The sequence below is a fragment of the Trachypithecus francoisi genome, unplaced genomic scaffold, assembly GCF_009764315.1.
Source record: "Trachypithecus francoisi isolate TF-2019V2 unplaced genomic scaffold, Tfra_2.0 Lachesis_group7, whole genome shotgun sequence".
Lineage (NCBI taxonomy): Eukaryota > Metazoa > Chordata > Mammalia > Primates > Cercopithecidae > Trachypithecus > Trachypithecus francoisi.
Window position 1 is genome coordinate 90,760,374 of NW_022681472.1, and position 24,477 is coordinate 90,784,850.

Genomic DNA, 24,477 nt, shown 5'->3' on the forward strand with positions numbered 1-24,477 from the left:
ATTCCTTAACTTGGTCCTTTGTGAGCTAATGTTTAATTTTCTGGGTCTCCTCTTCCATTTGCACCATACAGAGGAACCATAACAAGCTATTTGATTCCTTGAATGAGTTTAGTTCTTGTCTTCCTGTACCTTCATTGTTTTGCACCTGCTGTTCATTCTGCCTAATATTAATTTTTAATCACTATTTTGATGGCAACTTCTACTTTCTGTGCTTTGAAACTAATTTCTAGCATTGATACACCTGGGAAATTTTCTTCCACTTTCTCTTTCCTCACTGGGCTGGTCTATCCCACCTCAGTTGGTCTATCCTACCACAAGTTGACTTGTAGAATTGTAGTTGTCTCTTTAGTTGTCTGTCATCTGTCTCCCACTACACCTCATGTCATCCTACTTACTAGACTCCTTTCCAACCATGGTGTCTAGCAGAGTGCCAGAAATGGCATGGATACTAAGTGATGAAGGTTTAATTTAATACAAATTTTCCTTCCATTAGGAGCTTCCAGCTTCTTTTAATTCATAAGAATTATTTGTAATGTCTGCATATTGCTACTTATCTAATAACCAAAATCATCTCAAAGTATTTGTTTGTTGTCTGATAGCTTTCTCTTCCTTGATTAATTATTGGAAGATCATAGTGGAATTAGTAATCTACCTTTAGCTACTATGAAGAACACTGGCTTGCAAATTGTGTTATAATCATATTCATGACTTCTATTTTTCCTCTGCCTCCATTTAATGACTATCACTTTATATTATACATTGTCATCAAAGTACAAAACATACAGCTTTTTGACAAATATTCAGTTGCTCTTTTCTAAAAAAAATTTTTTTAAATATTAGTGATCATATGTAAATAAATTATGTCTTACTCCTACAAAGACAGCACCATTCCTTCATATTCATATTTGTTTTACAAAGTTTAAAACTTTATAGTACCACACTATTTTGATTACTGTAGCTTTATAGTAAATTTTGACCAGGGAAGACTTATGGTCTATCCTGAAGAATGTTTCATGTGCAGTGAAGAAGAATGTGTATTCTGCTTTTTTTGAGTAGAGTGCTCTATAAATGTCTGTTAGGTATAATTAATTGTATTGTTGTTCAAATGTTTTTTTTCTTTTTTGGCCTTCTTTCTAGGTATTCTACTTATTACTGAAAGTGTGTTGATGAAGTACCCAACTATTATTGTTGAATTTTCTATTTCTCCGTTTCATTCTGGTAGTTTTGCTTCGTGTATTTTGAAGCTCTAGTGTTACGTGTATGTTTATATGTATGCATACATGTTTATAATTATTTTACCTTCTTGATGGATTGATCTTTTTATCATTTTTCAAAATGTCGTTTTTCTCTAATAACAATTTTTGTCTTAAAGTCTTTTTTGTCTAATGTTAGTATTATAGCTACTCTAGCACTTTTAGTTACTGTTTTCGTGGAATATCTTCTTCCATACTTTTCCTTTCAACCTGTTTTTATGTTTGAACCTAAAGTGTGTCTCTTGTAGACAGCATGTGGTTGGATCATTTTTTCCATGATGCTAATTTCTGCCTTTTAATACGTGTGTTTAATCCTTTTACACTTAATGTAATTACTGATAATGTAGGATTTACACCTGCCATCTTGCCATTTGTTTTCTACATGTTTTAGTCTTTTCTTGTACCTTACTTCATTCTTTTGTGTTAAATGTTTTCTTTTTATTCACTGCACTATTTTATTTGTTGTTTCTTTTTCTACATTTTTATTTTTAAATTATTTATATTGCTTTCTCAGAATTAAACCTACACAAAAATGCTCTTTAATAGCTCCATTCTCTCCACTCATTTTTGTCTTATTACTGTCATACAAATTACATCTTTATACATTGCGTACCCATCAACATGGATTTACACTTATTTCTTCATGTATTTGTCTTTTAAATCAGATAGAAGGAAAGGAGTTACAAATTTTTTAAAAAGTTTATACCTTCTTTTATATTTACTTAAGGATTTACCAATGTTCTTTTGTTGTTGTGGTGGTGGTGGTTTGTTTTTTTTTTTAATGTGGAGTCAAATGAGCATTGTCTTAATTTCTCCTTCATTTTTGAAGGATAGCTTTGCTGGATGGAGAAATTTTAGTTGACAATCTTTTTTTTTTTTTTTCTTGTTAATATGACTTCCTGTTGTCTTCTGGCCTTAATGGTTTTTGTTAGAAATCAGCTGCTAATATTATAAAAATCTCTTGAATGTGATAAGTTGCTTCTCTCTCTCTACTTTCAAGATTCTTTATCTCTGTCTTTCAGCAGTTTGACAATAACCATGTCTGCATTTGGATCTTTGACTTTATCCTTTTTGGAGATTATTGAGCTTCTTGGATGTGTAGAGTACAGTTTTTCATTAAATTTTGGAAGTTTTCAGCCATTGTTTCTCAAAATAATCTACTCCTATTTTTCTTTTGAGTCTCTCAGTATGTATATGCTCATATATGTTCATACTTTTGATGCTGTCCCATAGATCTCTGGTACTCTGTTCATTCATCTGTTTTTCTCTTCCTCAGACTGGATTTTCTCAACTCATCCATCTTCAAGATAACTAACTTTTTTCTTCATCCTAGTTCTATCTGCTGATGAGCTTCTAAAATGAGTATTTTACTTTAGTTATTGTACTTGCAACTTAAGAATTTATTTTGGTTATTTTTTATGTTTTCTATATCTATATTAATATTATTTGTTTGATGAGACACTGTTCTTATACTTTAGTTGGTTAGAAAGGCTATTATTTAATTCCTTGACTACACAACTATCCCCTGTGTATACCAAAATCCACACATAATCAAGTTTCATAATCAGCCCTGCAGAATATATATATTTGAAAAGTTGGTTTTCCATATATATGAGTTTCACATTCTATGAATACTGTATTTTTTAGTTGGAAAAAAACCTGCACTAAATGAACCCACACAATTCAAATACGTGTTGTTCAATGTCAACTGTATTGAAAATAACCAAATTAAAGTCTTTGTCTAGTAAGTACAATGTCTCAGCTTCCTCAGGGACTGTTTGTATTGACTGCTTTTTTTCTTGTGTAGGGACATACTTTTGTGGATTTTTTTGCATGTCTCAATTTGTTGTTGTTGTTGAAAACTGAACATTTAATGTGTAAACTCTGGAGATCAATTGTTTCCAGGGTTTCTTGTTTGTTTTTGTTATTTGTTTAGTGACTTTTCTAAACTAATCTTATAAAGTCTCTATTTCTTGTATGTTGCTAGTGAAGTCTCCTCTGAGTTAGTTTACTAGTCAGCTAATGATTGGGCAGAGATTTTAGTAAATGCCTGGAAACTTTCTAATCTTTGCCAAGGGTCTCTGGGTGCATATTGGGACTCATGCTTAACCTCAAGGTCAGCCAGAAGAGAGAGCTCAGAGCCCTATCAGGTCTTTCCTGGGCATGGATGTGGCACTGGGAATGGTCCCAGCCTTCTAGATTGCCTGGAATAATTCAGAGCTTTACAAGGCCTGTTTTGAACACCTCATTCCCTACTTTTCTTTTGAAAGTTTTTGATTAGCCCATTGTTTGCTCAGTTTTTCTTCACTACCTCAGGCAACAGAAATGTCAAACAATTGCCTCTAAGTATTTTCTTCAGATACCCTGAGGAAAAAGGCATTTTGCAAAGGGTGAAGTCTGAGTCAGGTCAAATGAAGACAGTGCTCTAGGAATGGGGTTTTGTCAGAACTCCAGCCTTATTCTGCCCCCTCTAGAGGCATCCAGACTCCTGGTGATTGTGGCTGTTGGTTTTCAAGGTTCCTGCAGAGTTGGGGAGTGGGGTATGGGAATAAAACAAGTTAGAAGAGCGCAAAACTCACTGTTCTTACCAGGATTCAGCCATTTAAAAAAAAAAAGAAAAAAGGCAACATTTTCTAGATCTCTGCAATCTTTTGGTTAATTTCCAGGGTTCTGAAAATGGCGATTCTAACCATTTTTACCAATTGCTTTTTCTTGGCTTTTGCAGAGAGAATGTGTGGAGGTTCTTCACCGTTTTCACTAAAGTCCCTCCTATATTTTTCTTTACACTATAAGTAGACATATAATTAAATGCTAGCTGAATTAATGGAAATTCACTAAAAGCAGAATGCTTCTTTCTTTTTAGAAACTTCTCTGAATGTTTTTGTACTTCTCCTATTATGTTTTAGGACTATGATGATGGATATGGCACTGCTTATGATGAACAGAGTTATGATTCCTATGATAACAGCTATAGCACCCCAGCCCAAAGGTAAGAGTCAGTCTTTATTACCAGACCCCACAGCAGAAATCATTCCCTTCCACATTCATATATTCTGGGAAAAGTATGGCAGTCAGCTAGAGAGGTTAATTTGGCTTGCCCTGTTTTTGTATGTGTTTAAATGGAGAAGCCATATCTGTTCTAGCAACCAGCTTGTATTACCCTACCCAAGTTTACCGTAATGTTAGAGAAATCAGGCTTGGGAAATAAAAACTGAAATTTTAGTCTAAAAATTTGACGTAAATGTTCAGGATATTTTGAGGAGGAACAATGGCCTCAAAGTCTGTGACTATTTAGTGGTAAGGCCCAAAATTACATTGGAACTGTGTAAGTATCCTACACTGTCAGTGCCTGGAGAAGAAACTATCAAAAGTTTTGTTTCCTATTCATAGAACATTTCAATTTCTAAGTAGCAACTCTCCTGTTTTCTAACAACTTCATACTCCTACCTGTGAATAATGATTTAGCTGTAATTTATTTTCCAAAGAAATATTTACCCACAAATAAGTAAATGTTACCAGAGGCAAAACAGAGCTTCATATTACCTCTTCTGTTAATATTACCTTAATGTTCATTGATACATAAAATTAGTGTTTTTTATGTTGAGAATGTTGTCCTAAATATGTGGAAAACTTTTGCTTTATGTTTTAAATTCTAAGTGGAAGATAAAGGTAGACACATAAACAAAACAAAATATTGGCTTTAGAGTGATTCTGAAGCATAAGAAAATATGGACTAGAAGGTGATTTTGATGAAACACAAATTCACTTTTGAACTTGTCCGATGCCAGTCAAGCTTTGAACACATAGGTTCTCTTATTTGTTAACTCTGGTCCTGAAGTAGATAGGGATATAAAAAAAACTTTTTGTTTTTGCTCATACCAAATTTTATTCTTCTATAACTTGTAAGTATTCAGTAGCCTTCGAACTTTGACTCTCAACTGGTCTTTGCTGGTGGAAGCCTGTATATCGTATTTGTACCCTTTAGTGTGTTGAGGGTAGACCTAACACTTACGGAACCCAGTGACTGGCATGTGGTAAATGCTTGATAAGACTTTGTATACACCGTCTCATTTAAGTATCCCAGCAACTTTATGAAGTATATTTTTCAATTGTTTTCAATTGTATACATGAAGAAAAGGGGCACAGAATTAAGTAATTTGCCAGAAATCACACAGTAAGTGGAAAGATGAAATTCTAAGTCAGATATGCTAAGTCAAATATTTGTACCCTTTATAAATAAGTCCTTCTCAGATTTTGTTTAAAAACATAAATATCCACAGATATTTCAATATGTAGTCTACATATCCTAGCAAAGCAAGTCTCCCATCCCCGCATTTGCTGAGTGAATACTGTATTCCTGGCACTGTTTCCGTAAATTTTATAAGGCTTTACAGTCTAGGTTGTTTGAAGAGATCAGTCCTGACAACAGTACTCTAAAGCTGATAGTATTGCTGTAGATGAGGAGATCAGATAACCAAGAGTTTCTGGTGCTTGCTTGTGACCAAACAGCTGATAAAATGGTAACAGGTGTGTGACTGCCAAGTGCATATTCTTAACCCTGGTACATTTGTGTGAGAGGCTCACTGCTCATTTCTGTTAGTTCTGTTCCCGTATCTGTTATGGGATTTATATACAGTTATGCGTCATTTAACGACTGAGATATGATCTGAGAAATGTGTCTTTAGGCAATTTTGTCATTGTGTGAACATCATAGAGTGTACTTACACACCTACATGATATAGCCTGCTACACATCTGGGCTGTGTGGTCTACCTGCACAGCATGTTACTATAGTGAATACTGCAGGCAGTGGACATACAATGGTATTTCTGTATCTAAACATGTGTAAACATAGAAAAACTTCAGTAAAAATATGGTGTAAAAGATAAAAAGTGGTATACCCATATGGGGGTACTTACCATGAATGCAGCTTGAAGGACTGGAGGTTGCTCTTGGGTGAGTCAGTGAGTGAGTGGTGAGTGAATGTGAAGGCCTAGGACATTACCGTGCACCACTACAGGCTTTATAAACACTAAACACTTAGGCTGCACTCAATTTATTAAAAAGTTTTTTTCTTTCTTCAATAATAAATTAACCTTAGTTCCTGCAACTTCTTTACATTATAAACTTGCAGTTTTTATTAATTTTTGACTCTTGTAATAATACTTAGTTTAAAACACAAATACATTGTACAGCTGTACAAATGTATTTCCTTTTTTCGTATCCTTTTTCTATATGCTTTTATTGATTTTAATTTTTTTTTTTTTTTTTTTTACTTTGTAAACTTTTTTTCCCCCCTCTGTCACTCAGGCTGGAATGCACTGGCATGATCTCAGTTCAGTGCAACCTCCTCCTTCCAGGTTTAAGGAATTCTTGTGCCTCAGCCTCCGGAGTAGCTGGGATTACAGGCATGTGCCACCATGCTTGGCTGATTTTTGTATTTGTAGTAGAGATGGAGTTTCACCCTGTTGCTCAGGCTGATCTTGAACCCCTGGGCTCAAGCAGTCTGCCCACATTGGCCTCCAAAAGAACTGGGATTACAGGTGTGAGCCACCACACCAAGCCTATCATTTTTTAAAATTAAAAACAAAGACATAAATACGCACATTTGCATAGACCTACCCAGGGTCAGGATCATTGAATAGGTGACAGGAATTTCTCAGCACCATTGTGATATCATAGCTCCACCGCTGTACCTGCAGTCTGTTGTTGACTGAGACATTGTTAGCACATGACTCTATTCAGTGTGGTGGACTTTCAAATGCAAGCATGTTTTTCTGCTTGAACTGTATCACAATATAGTGATGTTTATGGTTCGATTCATTCTGTGGAGAAAAGAGAAGCGACTTTATACTTATTGAGTAATGTGTTTCAGATACTATGCTAATGTTTTTGTATTTGATTTCAGTAGATCTTCACAGGCATCAACCCAGTCCTATACAATAAATATAGTTTCCTCCAGTTAATAGATGTAGAAACCAAGATGTAACTTTTTTATGAAGTATATTTACAATAGAAGATTATAGTCCCTGTGATCTTTTGGTTTTTGATATTTGATGTAAAGAACCAGACTTAAAGCATTTGCCCTATTAAATGCTGTGATCTGTCAAGGAGAGTGATATCAAAATGTGACTGCGGGTAAACTGATAGATCACTAAGGGGAGCTAACGTTTATTTAGAGCCTGCTCTAAATCAGGCATGGAATTTAATCTGTTACTTATATGTCTTGTTTTAATATAAATAACAGCAAGAGTTAATATACATGATGAAACAGGCTCAGAGAAGTAGATGACTAATCCCAAATGTAGACCCAGGCTTTTAAAGCTCATGGTCGTTCTACTTTAAGCCCTGATTATATATTTATATGATAGATGACAAGCATTTATTCTTTGGTTATTTATTCAGTCGGTGTTTATTGAATGTCCATTTTGTGCTAGGCATTATACTTGATGCTTGGAATACAAAGATTATTAAGATGGAGACTCTATCCTTGAAAAGCTTATTGGCTAGAAAGAAACCAATATAAATACTTTAAAACAGTATAATATTCTAATTATTGTGAGAGGAGAAATTCATTGTTTTCATAAGAAGACTAAGCTAAATTCTGGTTGGGAATACTGCAGACATTTACCTGAGAAAGTGAAGGATAAGTAGTAGTCACCAGGTGACAAACAGGGAAGGGCAGTTCACAGATAAGGCTAGCAAGTCACAGAGGTATGGAACAGTAAGTTTTGTGTGGCAACTACACATAATTGTGTAGGGCTGGAATATGTGGTTCACAGGAGCTGTGGGGAGAGGGGTGCAGGAGGAGTGAGGGCATGTTTCCTCCACAAGGAGCTGAGACAGTGCCATCGAAGAGTTACATGTAAAGGTATGATGTGTTTATACTTGAATTTAGAGAAATTAATTAGATGACAGTTGTGAAGGCTGGATTGGCAGATGGTAAGCCCAGAGGCAGAGACTAATTAAGATACTGGTATGTTATAAATTATAAGCCCTTGAAATATCAGGAAAGATTCACTAAAAGAAGCATCTTTTGTGACAGCCAATCTACCTTCTTTGAAGTGATCTTTTCTTTGCTACAGCTTGTCTTACCTGAAGGAGTACAGAGAACTGTATGAGAAGTGCTCACATGGACAAATGCAGAAGCCACTGCTAGATACTCTTGAATGTTCATTTAATCCTCAACATGTCAAATAAACATCTGTCCCTTTAAGAAGAAAACAGTGGCTCACACAATTAGATAACTTGCTTCAGATTGTACAGTTTACACAAAGGAGACAAACTTTGAACTGAGGTCTGACTGTAAGTATATATTAGTATCTTTTCCACTACAGCACTCTTAGCTTACACTAAATAGCTGCTCTGCTATAAATTGAAAGGAAGCAGCTGTATATAGCATGGGGTGAGGAAATGGTTCTGTGCACCATATTGGTTTACTGGGGCTACCATAATAAAATACTGCAGTCTTGTTGAGTCCCCTGCCCCGGGCTTGCAGATGGCTGCCTTCTCTCCCTGTCCTCACATGCACTTTTATCTGTGCACTCACATTTCTGCTGTCTCTTTTTGTATCCAAATTTTCTTTTCTTTGAAGGACACCAGTCAGATTGGATTAGAACCCACTCTAAAGGCCTCATTTCAATTTAAATCAGCTCTTTAAAGGCATTGTCTCCAAATATGGTCACAGTCTGAGGTACTGGATTTAGGGTTTCAATATATGAGTTTGAGAAGGCAGGGTACACAATTCAGCACGTAAAATGCACATACTCTAACACCAGTTTAAACACAACACTGCGTGTTTCAGAATTAGGAACCTGGTATGAACCAGTTAGGATAGCAGATTTTCAGATCATCCCCAGTATCAAATAGTAGCTATTAATGAGGAAATCATCACGGCCATCATCTTAGTATTTCCTGAGTGCTTGGCGTTGTTTCATCTACTTTACATAAATTGTCTCCCCTCTCTGCATCCCCTTCGATATTGCTAAATTCAAGTTTAAAAATGTCATTCCCAGATTCAGAGAAGTGAAGTTCCTTATTCAAACTCACAAGGCCAAGCAGCAGCACAAAGAAATCACCTTGGTGCCCAAACATTCTGTTTTGTACTCTCTCCATTGCCTTTCAGCTCTCCTTTTGTCATGGTTTTGATTACAGTTGCTGGGACTAATTCCTGTTTATATTTCCCATATACAGTATTCAAAAATCTAATACTTTGGGATGCTTTAAAATCTCTTAGGAATTATGCTTCAATATGAACTAGAAGTTTTGCCTTATCAAATTTGGACAACTTTAAGCAAATAGGGAATTTAATTTATATTAAATATACATATTAAAGTTGTAGGCCTAGACTAGTGAAATTAAGAAATTTGTTTTTCCAGTTTTACATTAGATCCTTTCAGTGAATAGCATTTACTGCCACTGCTGTCCAGGAGCATCCAGTTTTCATATGCACTGGTAGGCAGTGCCATGTAGCACTTGATGTCTAATCAAACGTGTCTTGATTTTGACAATTCAGGTTCCGTAAGATTCATTTCATACGTAAGTAGTTCTCTCAATTCAGAATTTGAAACTATGTGCTATGCTACAGTTATAGTCCGGTATTAATGAGGAATTCTTCACTTGGCCTCCTTTTAGAGTACAAAGCTGTTCTGCAAATGTTCTTTGACATTTTGGGTGGTAGGAGAGAGCACAGAGCAGAGGTACAAGCTGCTCAGTCCCGTGTGGCAGCCACTAGACATGGAGCTGTGGACCCTTGACCCGTGGCTGGTCCAGATTGAGATGTGCTGGAAGTAAAACTCACACCACATTCCAGAGATTTCCTATGAAAAAAAGAATGTTAAAAAAATTATTAAAATTAATTTCACCTATTTCTTTTTACTTTTTTTACATGTGGCTACTGGAAAGGTCTCTATTACAGTGTCTTCTCATAGGCAGCACTGAGTTAAATGATTCTGGTTGTGTCTGTCTCTGCCATATACTCACTTAGGGGCAAGCAAGACAGTCCACAAGCCGCAGAGAGAGAACTGGAAAGCAGCACCTCCTATTCCTACTTTTTAAATGCCTATTTTAATGTTTTATATGTTATTTAAAATATAACTTAGTAATATTATAGTATGCATAAGCACATTACAGTTACAAGTTCAAAAACATTTTTATTTATGCCGATGTATTATCAGAAACGGAGACCGGTGCCACAGTGGTTAAGAGTCTGACAGACCTGTGGTCAGACGCCAACTTTAACATTTACTGGCTCTGTGATTTGGGGTGAGTTATTTAACCTTTGGAAGCCTCTGTAGCCTCCGTTTATAAAATGTGTAACTGTTTCTACTTGTGAGAAAAGTGTAAAAAGCTTCTTGTTTAGAGGGCCGGCCTGAAGGCTGAAAGAGACAGAAAAGCATGCAGTCTTTGTAAACTGTGTGGAGGGAAGTCTGTTGTCCACTCCGTTGTCTCTGCTTGAGGACTGGATGAGGTGCTTTGCATAGGGAGGTGGCACAGTGTGAGCCCGAGTTCCTGCCATCGTTCTACAGCTCTAAATTCCTTCTGCTTGCTGTTTCACACAAGAGTCGACTAGGAAGAGCAGATTCTGGGAAACCTGCAAGGACTGTGCGAGCAAATGTTTTATAGTGAGAGAGGAAACCAAAGGGACTCTTCCCCTGTGGATGGTCAGTGTCAGTATTTCCTGTACACTGAGAGTTGGGAAGGTCAACAGCCAGATCCCACCTGAAAACAAAATTGAATAAGACAGCAAGGTGGCCTGGCTGCCGTTGAGGATGATCTGTTGGATGGAAGGGATTCTTTCCATAGTGACTTTTAAACTCCTGAGGTCCTCATTATTATGACACTGTTATATTACAGAAACAAGTTTCTCTTTCGAAGTTTTACAAGTTAGGAATTTTTTCTCCCAATTTTCAAATACCTTGTATTCAAATCAGAGTACAAATTAGAATTCCTGTAAAAAATGCAGTGTAGTTCCGCTACATTTCCCCATTGGTTTTTGTAATGACCTTGATAATGCTAACATTACAGTATAAAACAAAAGGATTGTTTGTATAACTTCACACATTTAATGAATAACAAGCTTTTGACACAATTACTACGAAGAGAAATATAAACTATTCTTTACAATATGGGAATTATTCTAATACACATTGGCTCAAAAATACTTGTTGATTACTTCCTGTGGATACACAGCTTCTGAATAGCTAGTGTAGTGAATCAAAACGGATAGGTGATAATAGCCTCAGCCCTGAGAGCCCTTCCTCTGCCCCGACATGGTTTGAATCTTCACAGATACCATTTCTGACTCCTGGAAACCCCTTGTAAATGTCTTTATTTTATTGTATACTAAGTGGAATTAGTTTACATTTGATGTCTTATTTACAATCCTAATAATTATCATAATATTTTAGTCTGTGTTTCTGAGTAAGTATAAATTCTCCAAAGAACTATTTGGCTCCTATAGTGATGATCTTTAACTAAATAAAACATAAAGGGTCTTGAAAAGTGCTAATAAAAACTGAGCATTATAAACTATCAACAAAAATACTTCTAACACAGTACTATTAGACATCAACCAAAACCAAGAGATATCAACCCAAATTACCCCATAAACCTGTAAATACTTAATTCTCAGGTAAGAAAAAAGCAAAGAGTAGAGACAATGGTGAAAAAGTGAAACTACAACCCTGTAAAGAAAAAAAATTCATTGGTGATGCTTGTTAAAGCGCAGTAAGGCAGACTTTATTCAGGACTACTGCAATAGATACATGGACCACTGCAGTGGGACTGTGCAGTGGGGAAGAGAGACCAGGCTCCACTCTGCATCTAGCATGGACGAGTGGGAATTCATAGCCAAGAATACAGGCTGGGGTCAGGAGACAGAAAATTCCTGAGAGGAAATATCAGTGGTAGGGGGGATTTTGGCTGAACCGACCTAACAGGATTCTTGCCAGAGGCAGTCCAGATTGATCAGACATCCCCTTCCCTGGAGAGGATAAGGAACCCGATCAGATATTGGGGTGATCAGATATCATGGGTGGTGTGTTCTTGCTAAACTGACTCAGCAAGCTTCTGTTTTAAAACTGGATTTTACAAGGAGCTGCACAGATGGGCCTAGGAGAAGGATCAGGAGGCTGACTAAAGTTTAGCCAAGCAGAGAATCTTTGTCAGCTCTGACAGGGAAAAGGGAAGGAACATTCCAAGACTGAGTGTTAGCATGTGTAAGTATTGCTACTTATTATGGTTATTATATATTGACCATCTGCTGTAGTGTATCACACACACACACAATCACCCTCTGATCTTAATTTTAACCTTAAAAGGTGGATATTATCCTCAATTTATTATTGAGAAAACTGAGACTCAAGAGTTTAAGTAGCCTGAGTGATACACTTAATGACATTATTGATTTCAGAGTCCATTTTCATTCCATTATACTAGTGAGTAGTACACATATCACTGACGTCTCACAATATGATTTCAGACGTTACATGGGCAGACTTCTTAAAAATTTTTAATGATTAGATTATAAAGTGATTGAAAGAGTGTGGTTAGCATATCAAACCCATGATTTTATGATTATTGCTATAATTCAGTGGTGGCAAGTTTATTTAAAGTAAAGGAAAATTAACATGGAGAGTTAATATGAAGTCACAAACAGGATAGGTGTGTATGTAGATAGCAAGTATACTGCATATCCTGAGAGTTGTCCCTGAATGGCTGGTGTTTGGTGAATTCTACACTGAGCATTTGTGTCACCAGTCAGTGGACAACCTGAAACACTGCTCATACTGAAAGTTTGGTTAGATGAGTCCGAGAAGCAAGACTGAGCTTCTCACTAAGTTACAGTGTCCTACAAATGTAATGCCTTGATCATATTGAAAATAAGTTTTGTATCTTCATCAGGAATATTTCTGTAGAATTTAATAAAAAAGGAAAATGTTTCTCAAGATTCGTTTACTTAACAAAGTTTGGAGGAATGAAGTATCTACTGCGTACTTAGCAAGTGTAAGTTACTATGTATCCGGGTGCTGTCATACATATTGTGTCATTGTATTCCTAAGAACTTCTGTAGGATTGTCATTCCTTAATTTTACAAAAGAAGTTGACATTCATAGAATTTGAGCTTGACCAAAGTCACAAAGTTAATTAATATCAGTTAGTCCTCATACTCTGTTCTCTTCGAGACCAAGCTTACATTCTTTTTCCTAATTCAAAAGCAACTAGTAAGGGGGGAAAAAAATAGGTTCCTATAAATGTAGAGAAGACCACCACGTGGAATCTTCATGCATGATCTCCACAAGTGTATGACAACACGGTAGCAGGGCAAAGGCGTGCTAGCGGCGATAAATCTATTGCCACTGTCACTTTACTCTTTAATGTTCTTGAGAACACATGAGATTTATCACTGAGGAGTTGTAGAATAATGGTAGTAAATGAAAACAAAGTCCACCGGGGAGATGTACTACATCATTTGGATTTAGCGCTGCCATCTGCTTAATAGCATTGAGAAGACTACAGCAGTACTTATGATCAACCATTCATAGCAATGACAGATGCTGCGAAGAGTGAACATACCAGGGAAACAGGTTCATTACTAAAATGTAGATTATGTGACAGGGTTTCTAAAAAGCACTTGTGTTGATGATCAAACCTCCAGTTTTAAATCTGCACTATAGAATTGTAAGTCTGTAAGATAAAGACCTACTCAAAAGTCTTCCCATGTTTTATTCCTCATGTTTCATACATTCTTAAAATGTATTTATTGGTTTTTTAAAAGAGTTTTTTCCTACAAATCTTGCATATATAGTCTCTTTTTAGTGGAGGAGAATAATAACTTTTGTATAATTTCTGACTTTTAAAATGAGGTAGCATGATTGTTAGAAAAAAAAAAGACAGTGGCTATAAATCCACAAAAGCTTGGATTTGAGTGTGAGCTCTACTGCTTTCTTAGCTCTCTGATGTTGACTAGGTTGCTTCTTTGGGTCTTTTCTCATCTGTAAAATGATAACTATTTGACTTACAACATTGTAATTAAGTGAGATAGCAGATGTAATATACATAATAGTTCAGTAAATTTGCTATAGTAGCATGTAGTAGCTGCTTACCGTTGTAAGCATTTTATAGCCTTTTTAGCTACTTTTATTTTATTTTATTTTATTTTACTTTATTTTATTTTTTGCAGACAGGGTCTTACTCTGTCACCCAGACTAGAATACAGTGGCACCATCTTTGCTTACTGCAACCTCCACCTCCTAGGTTCAAGCGATTCTCCTGCCTTAGCCTCCCAAGTAGCTGGGACTACAGGAGTGCTCCACCACGCCCAGCTAATTTTTGTGTTTATAGTAGAGACAGGATTTCATCATGTTGGCCAGGCTGATCTCAAACTCTTGACCTCAAGTGATCTGCCTGCCTCAGCCTCCCAAAGTTCTGGGATTACAGGCGTGAGCCACCACACCCAGCCAGTAGCTACTATTATTATTATTATACCATTTTATGGATGAGGAAATTGTGGCACAGAGACAGTGGAACTTCCCTGAACTCATGGAGAGTGAGTGCTGGAGCTGGCATGTGAACCCCCGCAATCTAAGCACTCTGCTATACTACGTCTCTATGTAACTGTTGTTATTATGAGTTTAAGTATTACATCCAGAAATTATTGTAGTCTTTTCTGAGAATGTCTCCAGTCAATAAAATCCCAACAAATGATCTAAATAAAAGTATGCATGCCATTTTTATACCTTATTTGTGCAATAAAAAGTTGTTAAAGGCTCATTTAATTTAGATTGTTTAGAGTCCTAAACTGTGTCAGAAGCACAGATTTGAGGACAGAGCTCAAAGTTACTTATTGCAAGTTGACTTGTAATGGAGAATGTCGGTGCCTGAATTCTCCAGAATCCATTCATACGTCATTGTTAGACTCACAACCTTAGAAACTGAAATAATACTCAGACATGGTGTGGATCATATTTTTTGCTTGTATTTGTCATCATGAAGGGATATGTTCCTTTTGGAAGGTAACTTATGAGTGTGCATCGAGAACCTTAAAAATATTTGTGACTTATGACCCAATATTTTTACAATAAGTGCCTGAACTTACAGTATAGCAGTGAGTGTCTGACAGTATGAATATATTTAAGAACTCTTTAATTGAAAAGAGTAAGCAATTTCTGGAAGAGTTCTGAGAAAAAGAGGGGTAGGGGATAAATTCAGTTTCTCACTTAACTTGTTGAGTAGACAGTGATGTAGTTAATTTAAGTGGCAATGAGATTTAGGAAAAAATTAATAAGTTCATTTGGGATGTGTTGAATTTAGGTTGTCCACAGAATTGTAACAAGTACATCAAATAATTGATATAAAAATAGTTTACATACTAATAAGTCATTATATCAATGGTAACTATATTTCTCTCCCAGTTTTTCTTTGTAATTACAAAATGTATTATTATGGTTAGATTTTTACCGCAATTTTAGTATGTAACTGAGTTGTAGTTTTATTTTTTGTATTCTCTTTCATTGGTGTCTTAAAGTGTGTGTACCCAGCGTTTTGACATGGTTAATCTCCCAGAAATTAGAGTAAGATAGTCAATTCCAAAGTGTATTAAACAAGATAGGGTGGAAATATTATATGATTAGGAGTCAGGCAGACCTGACCTTTCCACTTAGCAGCTGTGTATGTGATCTTTCACTAACCCTCAATTTCCCCATCTACAAAACAGAGTGAGAGAATATACTTAAACAGTTTAGTATAGAACCTGGCACATGGCACTCGGAATTTGTGATTGTGTTTTATTTTATGTGTCTGTCACTGCTGGGCATTTTGCTGCTGCTTAGTAAGTAGTACTGACTATGGGGAGATGATCATTGGCATCTTCGTTATCACCAGGTGATAGATTGCTTCCAGCTCACCTCATATCTGCTCATTTTCTGTGCAGAGTATCACAAACCTAACTTGGAGCACACTGCAAGTGTAAAGGCATAAATGTTTTGCTTTTTTGTTGGTTGTTTCTTACTCTGATGCTTTTTTGTTCAGTGTTCTATAAAGGACCAAAAAGTAGACATAGACATTAGAAAGTAGGAAAATAATCATTAAAACATCCATGTATTTCCTTTATCTGCCATTTATAAGGATTGCTGTACCACGTGAAAATGAATTTATGTTGTTTGTAAGTTTATAAAATAGAAATATTTAATCCAATTGCAACCTTTTTGAAATGATTTATAGAAGGTATTGGATATAGTCTTAGACATTGCTAAATTTTAGAGACTTTGGAAATAAAAAATACATATAGGTATATAGCTCAATAAGACGTCTTACATAGAGGAAAAAACCCTATGCATATTGTCTTAGCCAAAGTAATATAATTAAAACAGTGTCTCAATTAAGGCTGCATAAAGATGTAGTAAATTAAAGTGAGACCACGGGCAAGTTATTTAACCTGTGCTCTAGAGTAAAATGGGGATGACAGTAATAGTACTGACCTCCTAGGGTTGTAAATGTAAAGTTAAGCGAAATGGAAAGCATGTCATATATGGGAAGCATGTCACACATTGTAAAGGCTATCAATAGCTATCATTAAAGTTCCACAATTCTTTATCTAAAACTATCGAAGCTAAATATGTCTTACATTCCACTTTTTGGAATTTTGGGGAAACAATACTGGATACATACACATACCATATGTTAGTACAGCTCCAGTGGAGCCCTGTGTGTGCTGCTCCAGGATAATGATTGCCCCTTGGATTCTTTGAAGTTTATGATCAGGGAACCTGATTACAAAGGAGTGTAAAGCGTGTGTGGCAAGTTGAAAAAGGAGGGGATTGCTTAAGGGAGGTGTGTGGCATTCAGCCTTGGCAGTTTCTAACCCCACCAAATATAGCAATATTGCTAGTGCTAGCAAGTTATTTTTAAATAGGATGGATTAAATAATTGATACAAGACTGTTTCTTCTATTAGAAGTCATCACTTTAGCAAGGCCTTTTTTTTTTTTTTTAATTGAGACAGGCTGGTATACAGTGGCATGATCTCCACCCACTGCAACCTCCACCTCCTAGGCTGAAGCTATTCTCCATCCTCAGCCTCCTGAGTAGCTGGACCACAGGCAAGAGACGGTGCCACTGTCACTTTACTCTTTGATGTTCATACTCAGCTCATTTTCGTACTTTTTTAGAAACGGGGTTTTGCCGTGTTCCCCAAGCTGGTCTTGAACTTTTGAGTGCAAAGCGATCTGTCCACCTCAGCCTCCCAAACTGCTGGGATTACAGGTGTGAGCCACCACACCCACTAGCAAGGCCCTTCCTGACTTGGCCCCAGTTCCTTCATCTCAGGTCACTCACTCATGTAATGTAACCTGATACTGAGTTTCTTGGTTATGACTCATTTATACTTGTCCCAATTACCTATTAAAATGTAAACTCTAACTTGTGAAAGTACATTGTCATCAAAATCTTCATGGCTCCTTACTTAATCTGACATATACCTTTTGAAGATATTGTGACTTTTAGAATTTTCTAAAACGGTGCAAATGGGACAATTTGCCTCTTTGTATTTTAGTTCTTTGCCAGATTACTTGCAACAGAGCTACCAGTTTCTTGGATCAGTAGTTATATCATCCAACAACCGTTGGTGATTCTCCTCACCTCACATCCTGTTCTTTAAGGCTTCTATGTTTCCACAGTGTGCTATGCTTGCTCTGTCCTCCAGCAGAACCTGCCAGACTGTTGAGAATCCATCTCCTTTTCATAAAGAGTCCCGCAGCAGCAGGGACCCTTTTGTACTCATGTTTATATCACCAGCACCTAATGCAGTACTGATCAGAAAGGTGATCTATGTGTGTTTTTCAGCTGAGTTGATAACATGTAAGTCTGCATCTGTTGTAAACATTTCTTTATTAGAAACACAGTAAGCAGGCCGGGCGCGGTGGCTCAAGCCTGTAATCCCAGCACTTTGGGAGGCCGAGACGGGCGGATCACGAGGTCAGGAGATCGAGACCATCCTGGCTAACACGGTGAAACCCCGTCTCTACTAAAAAATACAAAAAACTAGCCGAGCGACATGGTGGCGCCTGTAGTCCCAGCTACCCGGGAGGCTGAGACAGGAGAATGGCGTGAACCCGGGAGGCGGAGCTTGCAGTGAGCTGAGATCCGGCCACAGCACTCCAGCCTGGGCGACAGAGTGAGACTCCGTCTCAAAAAAAAAAAGAAACACAGTAAGCAATCTGGTACCATTGTAAGTCTAATGTGAAGATTGATGTAGTCTTCAACCCAGGCTACAGAGAAGAGTCACCTATGCAGCCTTAAAAAAAAAAGGGTGCCAAGAAAATCACCTGTTAGTTTTTAATCTGAGTCTTGGTGTAGCACAGCTATCTATAAATTCTTTAAACTCTATAGATAATTCTGATAAGCAGCCAAAGGTTGAGAACTACTCTTCTTGAGTAATAAGTACTATATAAATTAGATAATATGTGTAAAGCACTTTGCCCAGTGCCTACCAGAGAGTTGCTAAGGAAATACTTGTTTCCTCCAAAAATAAATTATTGGCCTTTTTATAATGTCTTCCATTCATTCATTCCGCAGACAGCTATTGAGACCTGTGATGGGCCAAATTGTTCAAAAGTACCTTATTCCAAAGGGAAATTTGAAGTTTTCTCTTCAGAATTTGAAATTATGAATTCAAATAAAAGAAAATTGTAACTTTAAGAATGATAGAATACATAAGACACACTTCTAACAGAAGGCTTTTGCAGATCTTAAATCATCTTCTCAGTGAAGCCTAATGTGCCCAATATGCTTAAAACTGTCACTCTTCAAATTTAAGCTCTGCGAGGGCAGGAATCTTCATCCTTTTTTGTTCATCAACACTTCTTAAGCACCTCAGATAGTGAGTTGTTGTTTAGTGGGTATATTCTAAACTGTCGTCAGTAATAGATGACCATTCTACCAGGCAAACCAGAAGGAGGTTTTTGTGCAGAAGAGCACAAAATCGTGCAGTGGTCCTGTTGACTTGGTGTGTGCTGGTAGTGGCCAGTTTTTCAGTGAGGCTGCAGCCTGCTCTGCCTAGGAAGGTAGGTGCACTAAGTGTCTACAGAAAGATCCTTAGAGAACATTTTGTGATGGACCTTAATACCAGGCTCAGGAGTTCCACAGATTTTTGTTTGTTTGTTCTGGTTTTTATCCATGAAGGTGCTCCCCATGCCCGTAGCCCGCACACTGGTCCAAGTGAAGGTCACCTTGCTTGTGGAGCACCCGGAGCCTGGCTGCTGCTTGCCCACCTCCACTCCAGTCCTGAGCTATCGTGTCTCCCTACTGCAGCCCATGTGATTGTTTCCATATGATTACATGCTCTCATAATACCCAGCAGTTTTCCATCATAACTGCAATTTTATATTGAAGTGATTATTTGATCAATGTCTGTCTTCTTTTTTAAATCGATTCACTGTCACCTCCCTCAGTGCCTGCCACAGTGCTGGAACATACGTACTGCTCAATAAATATTTATTGAATAAAATGTGGAGAGGTAGAATTTTACTTTACATCAGTAATTTTAAAATAAAGTAGGTATTCTTATCACAATTTCTTATCTGATTAAAGTACTGTAAGTATCATAGTTTAAATGTTTTTAATGCTGCATATTTGAAGAGTGAGCCTGTATAATTTGATATGCAGATTTATGTAAGTTAGTGTGCCACCAGATTACCCAGGAACACTAAAAACCATTTGCTGCCCTAACATGGTGCCAAAGGAAGATGCTAAAAATCCCATAAATGAAAAGGGATAATTATTTCACATGTGGGGGCCGGGCGCGGTGGCTCAAGCCTGTAATCCCAGCACTTTGGGAGGCCGAGACGGGCGGATCGCGAGGTCAGGAGATCGAGACCATCCTGGCTAACACGGTGAAACCCCGTCTCTACTAAAAAAAAAAACTAGCCGGGCGAGGTGGCGGGCCCCTGTAGTCCCAGCTACTGGGGAGGCTGAGGCAGGAGAATGGCGTGAACCCGGGAGGCGGAGCTTGCAGTGAGCTGAGATCCGGCCACTGCACTCCAGCCTGGGCGACAGAGCAAGACTCCGTCTCAAAAAAAAAAAAAAAAATTATTTCACATGTGTAAATATTGCAGATCACAATCAGTATTTTCCTAAAGAGTAATGGATATGGCTTTGAAATCTAAATATCAAATATGTTTATCAGAAATCTCCTCAAAAAGATACCTTAGTATACCAGATGGAAGGATTGGCTGCAAAAACAAATGCAAGATTAACAAATAATCCAGAGAAATACTGTAACCTGGCTCATAACATGTTGATGGACCATTTCTAATGGTATGGGAAGAGCCAAGGAATCCAATACCGAAAGATTCCATGCCTTGACTCCCAGTGTAGTTGGACTTGGGGAATCAAAAACAGAAATACAAAAAAAAATAGGCTTAAGGAACCCAACCTTGATCTTGGTCTTTCCCCAAAGTTGTTGTATAGTTTTTGAACTTCTAAGCACATATTTCATTTGCGGCAGCCTTCCCAGCCTCCCTGTCACTTGGTAGCCAATCTCTGACCCCTTTTCTACTCTCCAGACGTTCCCCGGAACCTCAGTCTGTGGTAACAGTTCTTCTTCTTACACGTCCCCAGTATTTCAACCTGGTTTCTCGATGTTAGGTTCCATGGAAATTCTAATAAGTAGTTTCAATACTTCATGCAAAGAATTGTCATTAAAATTACTTGTGATGTCTAGTGACAGTATGTATAATTGATAGTATTTTGTAAGTCATCCTTTGCCAGAAAAAAATAAGTGATAAGGATCTGTTCCCTTCTGTCTCTTCATAAGAAATCTTAGTTTTCTTGTTAGTGTTTCTGAGAAATTAATTGAAGTTTGAAATTAACTAACAAACAAGCTACAGTAAAAATACTGAAGCTTGAGTCAAAAGACATGTCCGAATTTGAATCCTGACTGTCACTTATTGTGTGACCTCGAGTGAGCCGCACAGTAAACCTTATGCTTAACTAATAAAGTGAGTAGGCAAATTAATGTTCACCTTCCTGAAAGTCAAATAAAATGATGAAGTGCAGAGTACTGAGCAAACAAAAGGAAACTGTTAGTTGTTGGTATTTTTTTAGGGTTGTGTCACCTAAGTTCCTTACTTTTTTTATTTTTATTTTTTACTCTTGAAATACAGAATTTGATTTAGAAACTGTTTAAAGTGAAAAAAACCTTGTCGAGAAAGACCAAGTGGAAAATGGGTTCCCAATAAAATGGAATTTAGGGCAACAAAAGTCTAAAAGGCCACAAAAGAGAAACAGCACCACCGTCGTTTGAACCATGGCTAGTTACTCGCATTTTTTGGCATTGTTGATCACTGAATCTGGGTTTCCTCTGAACTCCACACAGCACGCACTACACAACAATTTTATCATAGAACAGTTGCTTTCTACACACATTTTCTGGCATTGTTGATCACCGAATCTGGGTTTCCTCTGAACTCCACACAGCACGAAGTACACAACAATTTTATCATACAACACTTGCTTTCTACACTCATTTTAGGACAAGCTACCACCAGAAACTAATCAATACAAATACTTCAGGGGCTGAACAATCTCAGTAGTGGGTCAGACACATTTTCCAGAATCCTGCAAATGAGGGAGAGTTAAGGAATGAAATATTTTAAATACTAATAATTAATTTAGACACGATATTATATTTTCTGCAAAAGAAAATTAACATTTAGCCACACACCGATACATTTTATCTCCAAAGAAACTAGTGCACTGGCAAAGTGTTCAGATTACAGTGGAGAGCCTTGGACAGCAGATACCAAAAATACCCCAGCCTTGCAGATCCCAAGGTAACGATGGCTTTCACTGATCACTCCCTTTGCCAGAGGTCCAGAAAGAATTGCAGCATGGTCACCTGCCTGCTTCACTTCCAGCTCTAAGCAGCAAACTTCAAGGAGCCAAAGAGGAGTCCCCAGTGAGCAAGGGGAGCAGAGAAGAGAAACGTAGTCAATGTAAACCTAAAAGACAGTAAAATGGGATACAATCCCCATTCAAATCCCAGAGGTGTGGGAAAGTCCCCAAAAGTAGTTGTTAGATTGAAAATCTGGGCACACCTCACTTCCCCAAAACCGTAATACATAGAAATTTCGGGGATAACTGGAAAAACAGAGAAATGCTTAATGAAAACCAAGCTCTTCAACTCAAACATCTCAGAGCTGAAACACATCCTCTGTTATCCAGGAAACAATGCCTCTTGCTTTTTAGCAAGGACACAATTGACCAATGACACCAAATGACTTTACAGGACAACTTTTTAAATATTCATTTTAGACCAAAGCCTAGGCCTATGAGGCTTCAAGCAGCCCTGTAAGACCTGTGACAGCAGGTTCCAAAGGTTCCAAGGTCTGGCCTTTCCTTCCCAAACACAATGTCAAACACAGTATCTCCTGTCATGTTTATTTTATATTTTGAAACGTGGAAGCATATTTTAAATACTCTTAAGGCATTTATTTATTACAGCATTCTCTGATTTCACATTAGCTTAAAATTCAATTGAGCCTTTCCATTTCTCTACTGAGGTCACCGCCTCAGCATATTACATAACACCTTCTCCAGTACTCAGTGTGACCTGCATCCGCACAGTGAGCCCCACGGTCAGTCTCTTTGTGTCCCAGGTGAACCTAGACGTTAGTACTGCTCTGCTACAAAGTAAAAGCTCCTAATTCAAACTTATTGGAAAGGGAGTGAAATATCTGCAAAGTTCACTCTAAGAAGAGGCACTTTTTGCTTATGAAAAGAAACCATAAGCAAAGAAACCATATGAAAAGTCCTCTAAGCATAATAAAAGGGAGTATTTTACAGTTAAGCACATGATTTGAAGTGAAGAATTCAGATGTTGCTCTGCTGGTCCAGGCTGTTAATACTCTTCTTGCTCCTCCTGTGGGCCTCCTTCATCAGATATCACAAAGCCTTCATCTGTGGCATACGGAATGTCTGCAGTCCTCTGCAATACAGGGTCGTTTTCCCCTTCGTTCTCTTGGCAAATCAATTCGATGTTCCATAGCTTTCCAAAGTAGAAATCCCGCCCTTTCTCCAAGTCTTCAGCAGTAATTTTCAATACGTTGACTGCTGCATCAACTCAGCTGCCTGTCATCCCTGTTGCGCACACCGGGTTTCTTTCACACCACGCCAGGGCCAGCCTTAGGAGCTGCAGCAGTTCACTGTGTTGAGATGGGCCTCTGGGGAGCTGCACTGCTAGAGCTGAGAGGTTTCTTGGGTTTATTCAGAGCTGGAGCAATGAGAGGGAGCCACTGCAATTTCTTGACCTTGTCTGGCAGCCACAGGGTCATAGTCTTTTTCCACCATAGTTTGCATCAAAAAACTTCTTGAACCGCTGAACAAATTCAAAATTTTCCTGAAACTTTCCTTTTACTAATTTGTCCGCAGGAATTATTTTGTCAACACCTATCCTCTTAAAACCTACTTGTAGTATTTTGAAGCTCTGGATGCACCCATGTTCTAGCTTAGCTTAGAATTTCACTTTCTTCAAGGCAATGGAGCCGGGGAACAGCATGTCCATAAACTAACACTAGGCAGCCCTTGAGCACAACTCTTCAACTGCAGAGACTAATTGGTCCAGACCAGCATGTCATGTCGCCTTAGGTTATCACTGGTCACTGACGTTGAGTACACGTTCACTGCCATCTTTGACTCTCGACAGAACCCTGTCCACTGCCCGCACCCAGCTCCGGTTCCAGGTCCTTACTTTTTAGGCAACAATGAATGTTTGCTGAATAGATTGTATGACCACAAAAGTAAGGACTCTGAGGAAAATTACTCATTTAAAAAGGACTTCTGCTTTAATATCATTAACAACAACTGTCCTTCATATGTGTATATAACACATTATTTCATTTAAACTTTACAACAGTCTTATGAAAGATTTTTTTTTAATTTTTACAGATGAGAAATTGAATGAATTTTAAGCTGACAGAGAGTAAATGCTGAAGCCTAATTTCTGATACATGTTCGTTTGGCTTCAACGCCTGGTTAACTATTCTATGGCATCTTCTAAAATGATTACAGTAAGATGGAGAAACCTGCTTGAAAATGAAAACCTGAGCCTATAAAAGTAAATATGGCATTGCACAGACCTCGCACATGGACGTCAGCACATGCTGTGTGAGCTGCATGCCCAGGCATTGCTGAGGCTTCCCGGAACAGTGGACTTGGGTGTGTTGGAGG

The 24,477-nt window shown here is 37.7% G+C and overlaps 1 protein-coding gene and 1 pseudogene across 4 annotated transcripts in view; one reads left to right on the top strand and one right to left on the bottom strand.

Annotated features, from left to right (window-relative positions):
• Positions 1-24,477, top strand: part of KHDRBS3 (KH RNA binding domain containing, signal transduction associated 3) — a 203,321-nt gene that overhangs the window by 149,197 nt on the left and 29,647 nt on the right. For 3 of the 4 annotated variants that reach the window (XR_004435246.1, XM_033202636.1, XM_033202637.1), the window contains exon 7: positions 4,160-4,242. Coding sequence is in view for 2 of the 4 variants with exons in the window: in XM_033202636.1 (XP_033058527.1) it covers positions 4,160-4,242 (83 nt within the window). In the remaining 2 variants the exon portion in view is untranslated. Of the gene's footprint in view, positions 1-4,159; positions 4,243-8,337; positions 8,558-24,477 lie in introns of all 4 variants that reach the window. The other variant, XR_004435247.1, reaches the window with a different exon arrangement.
• LOC117079016 lies at positions 23,078-23,982 on the bottom strand (annotated as a pseudogene).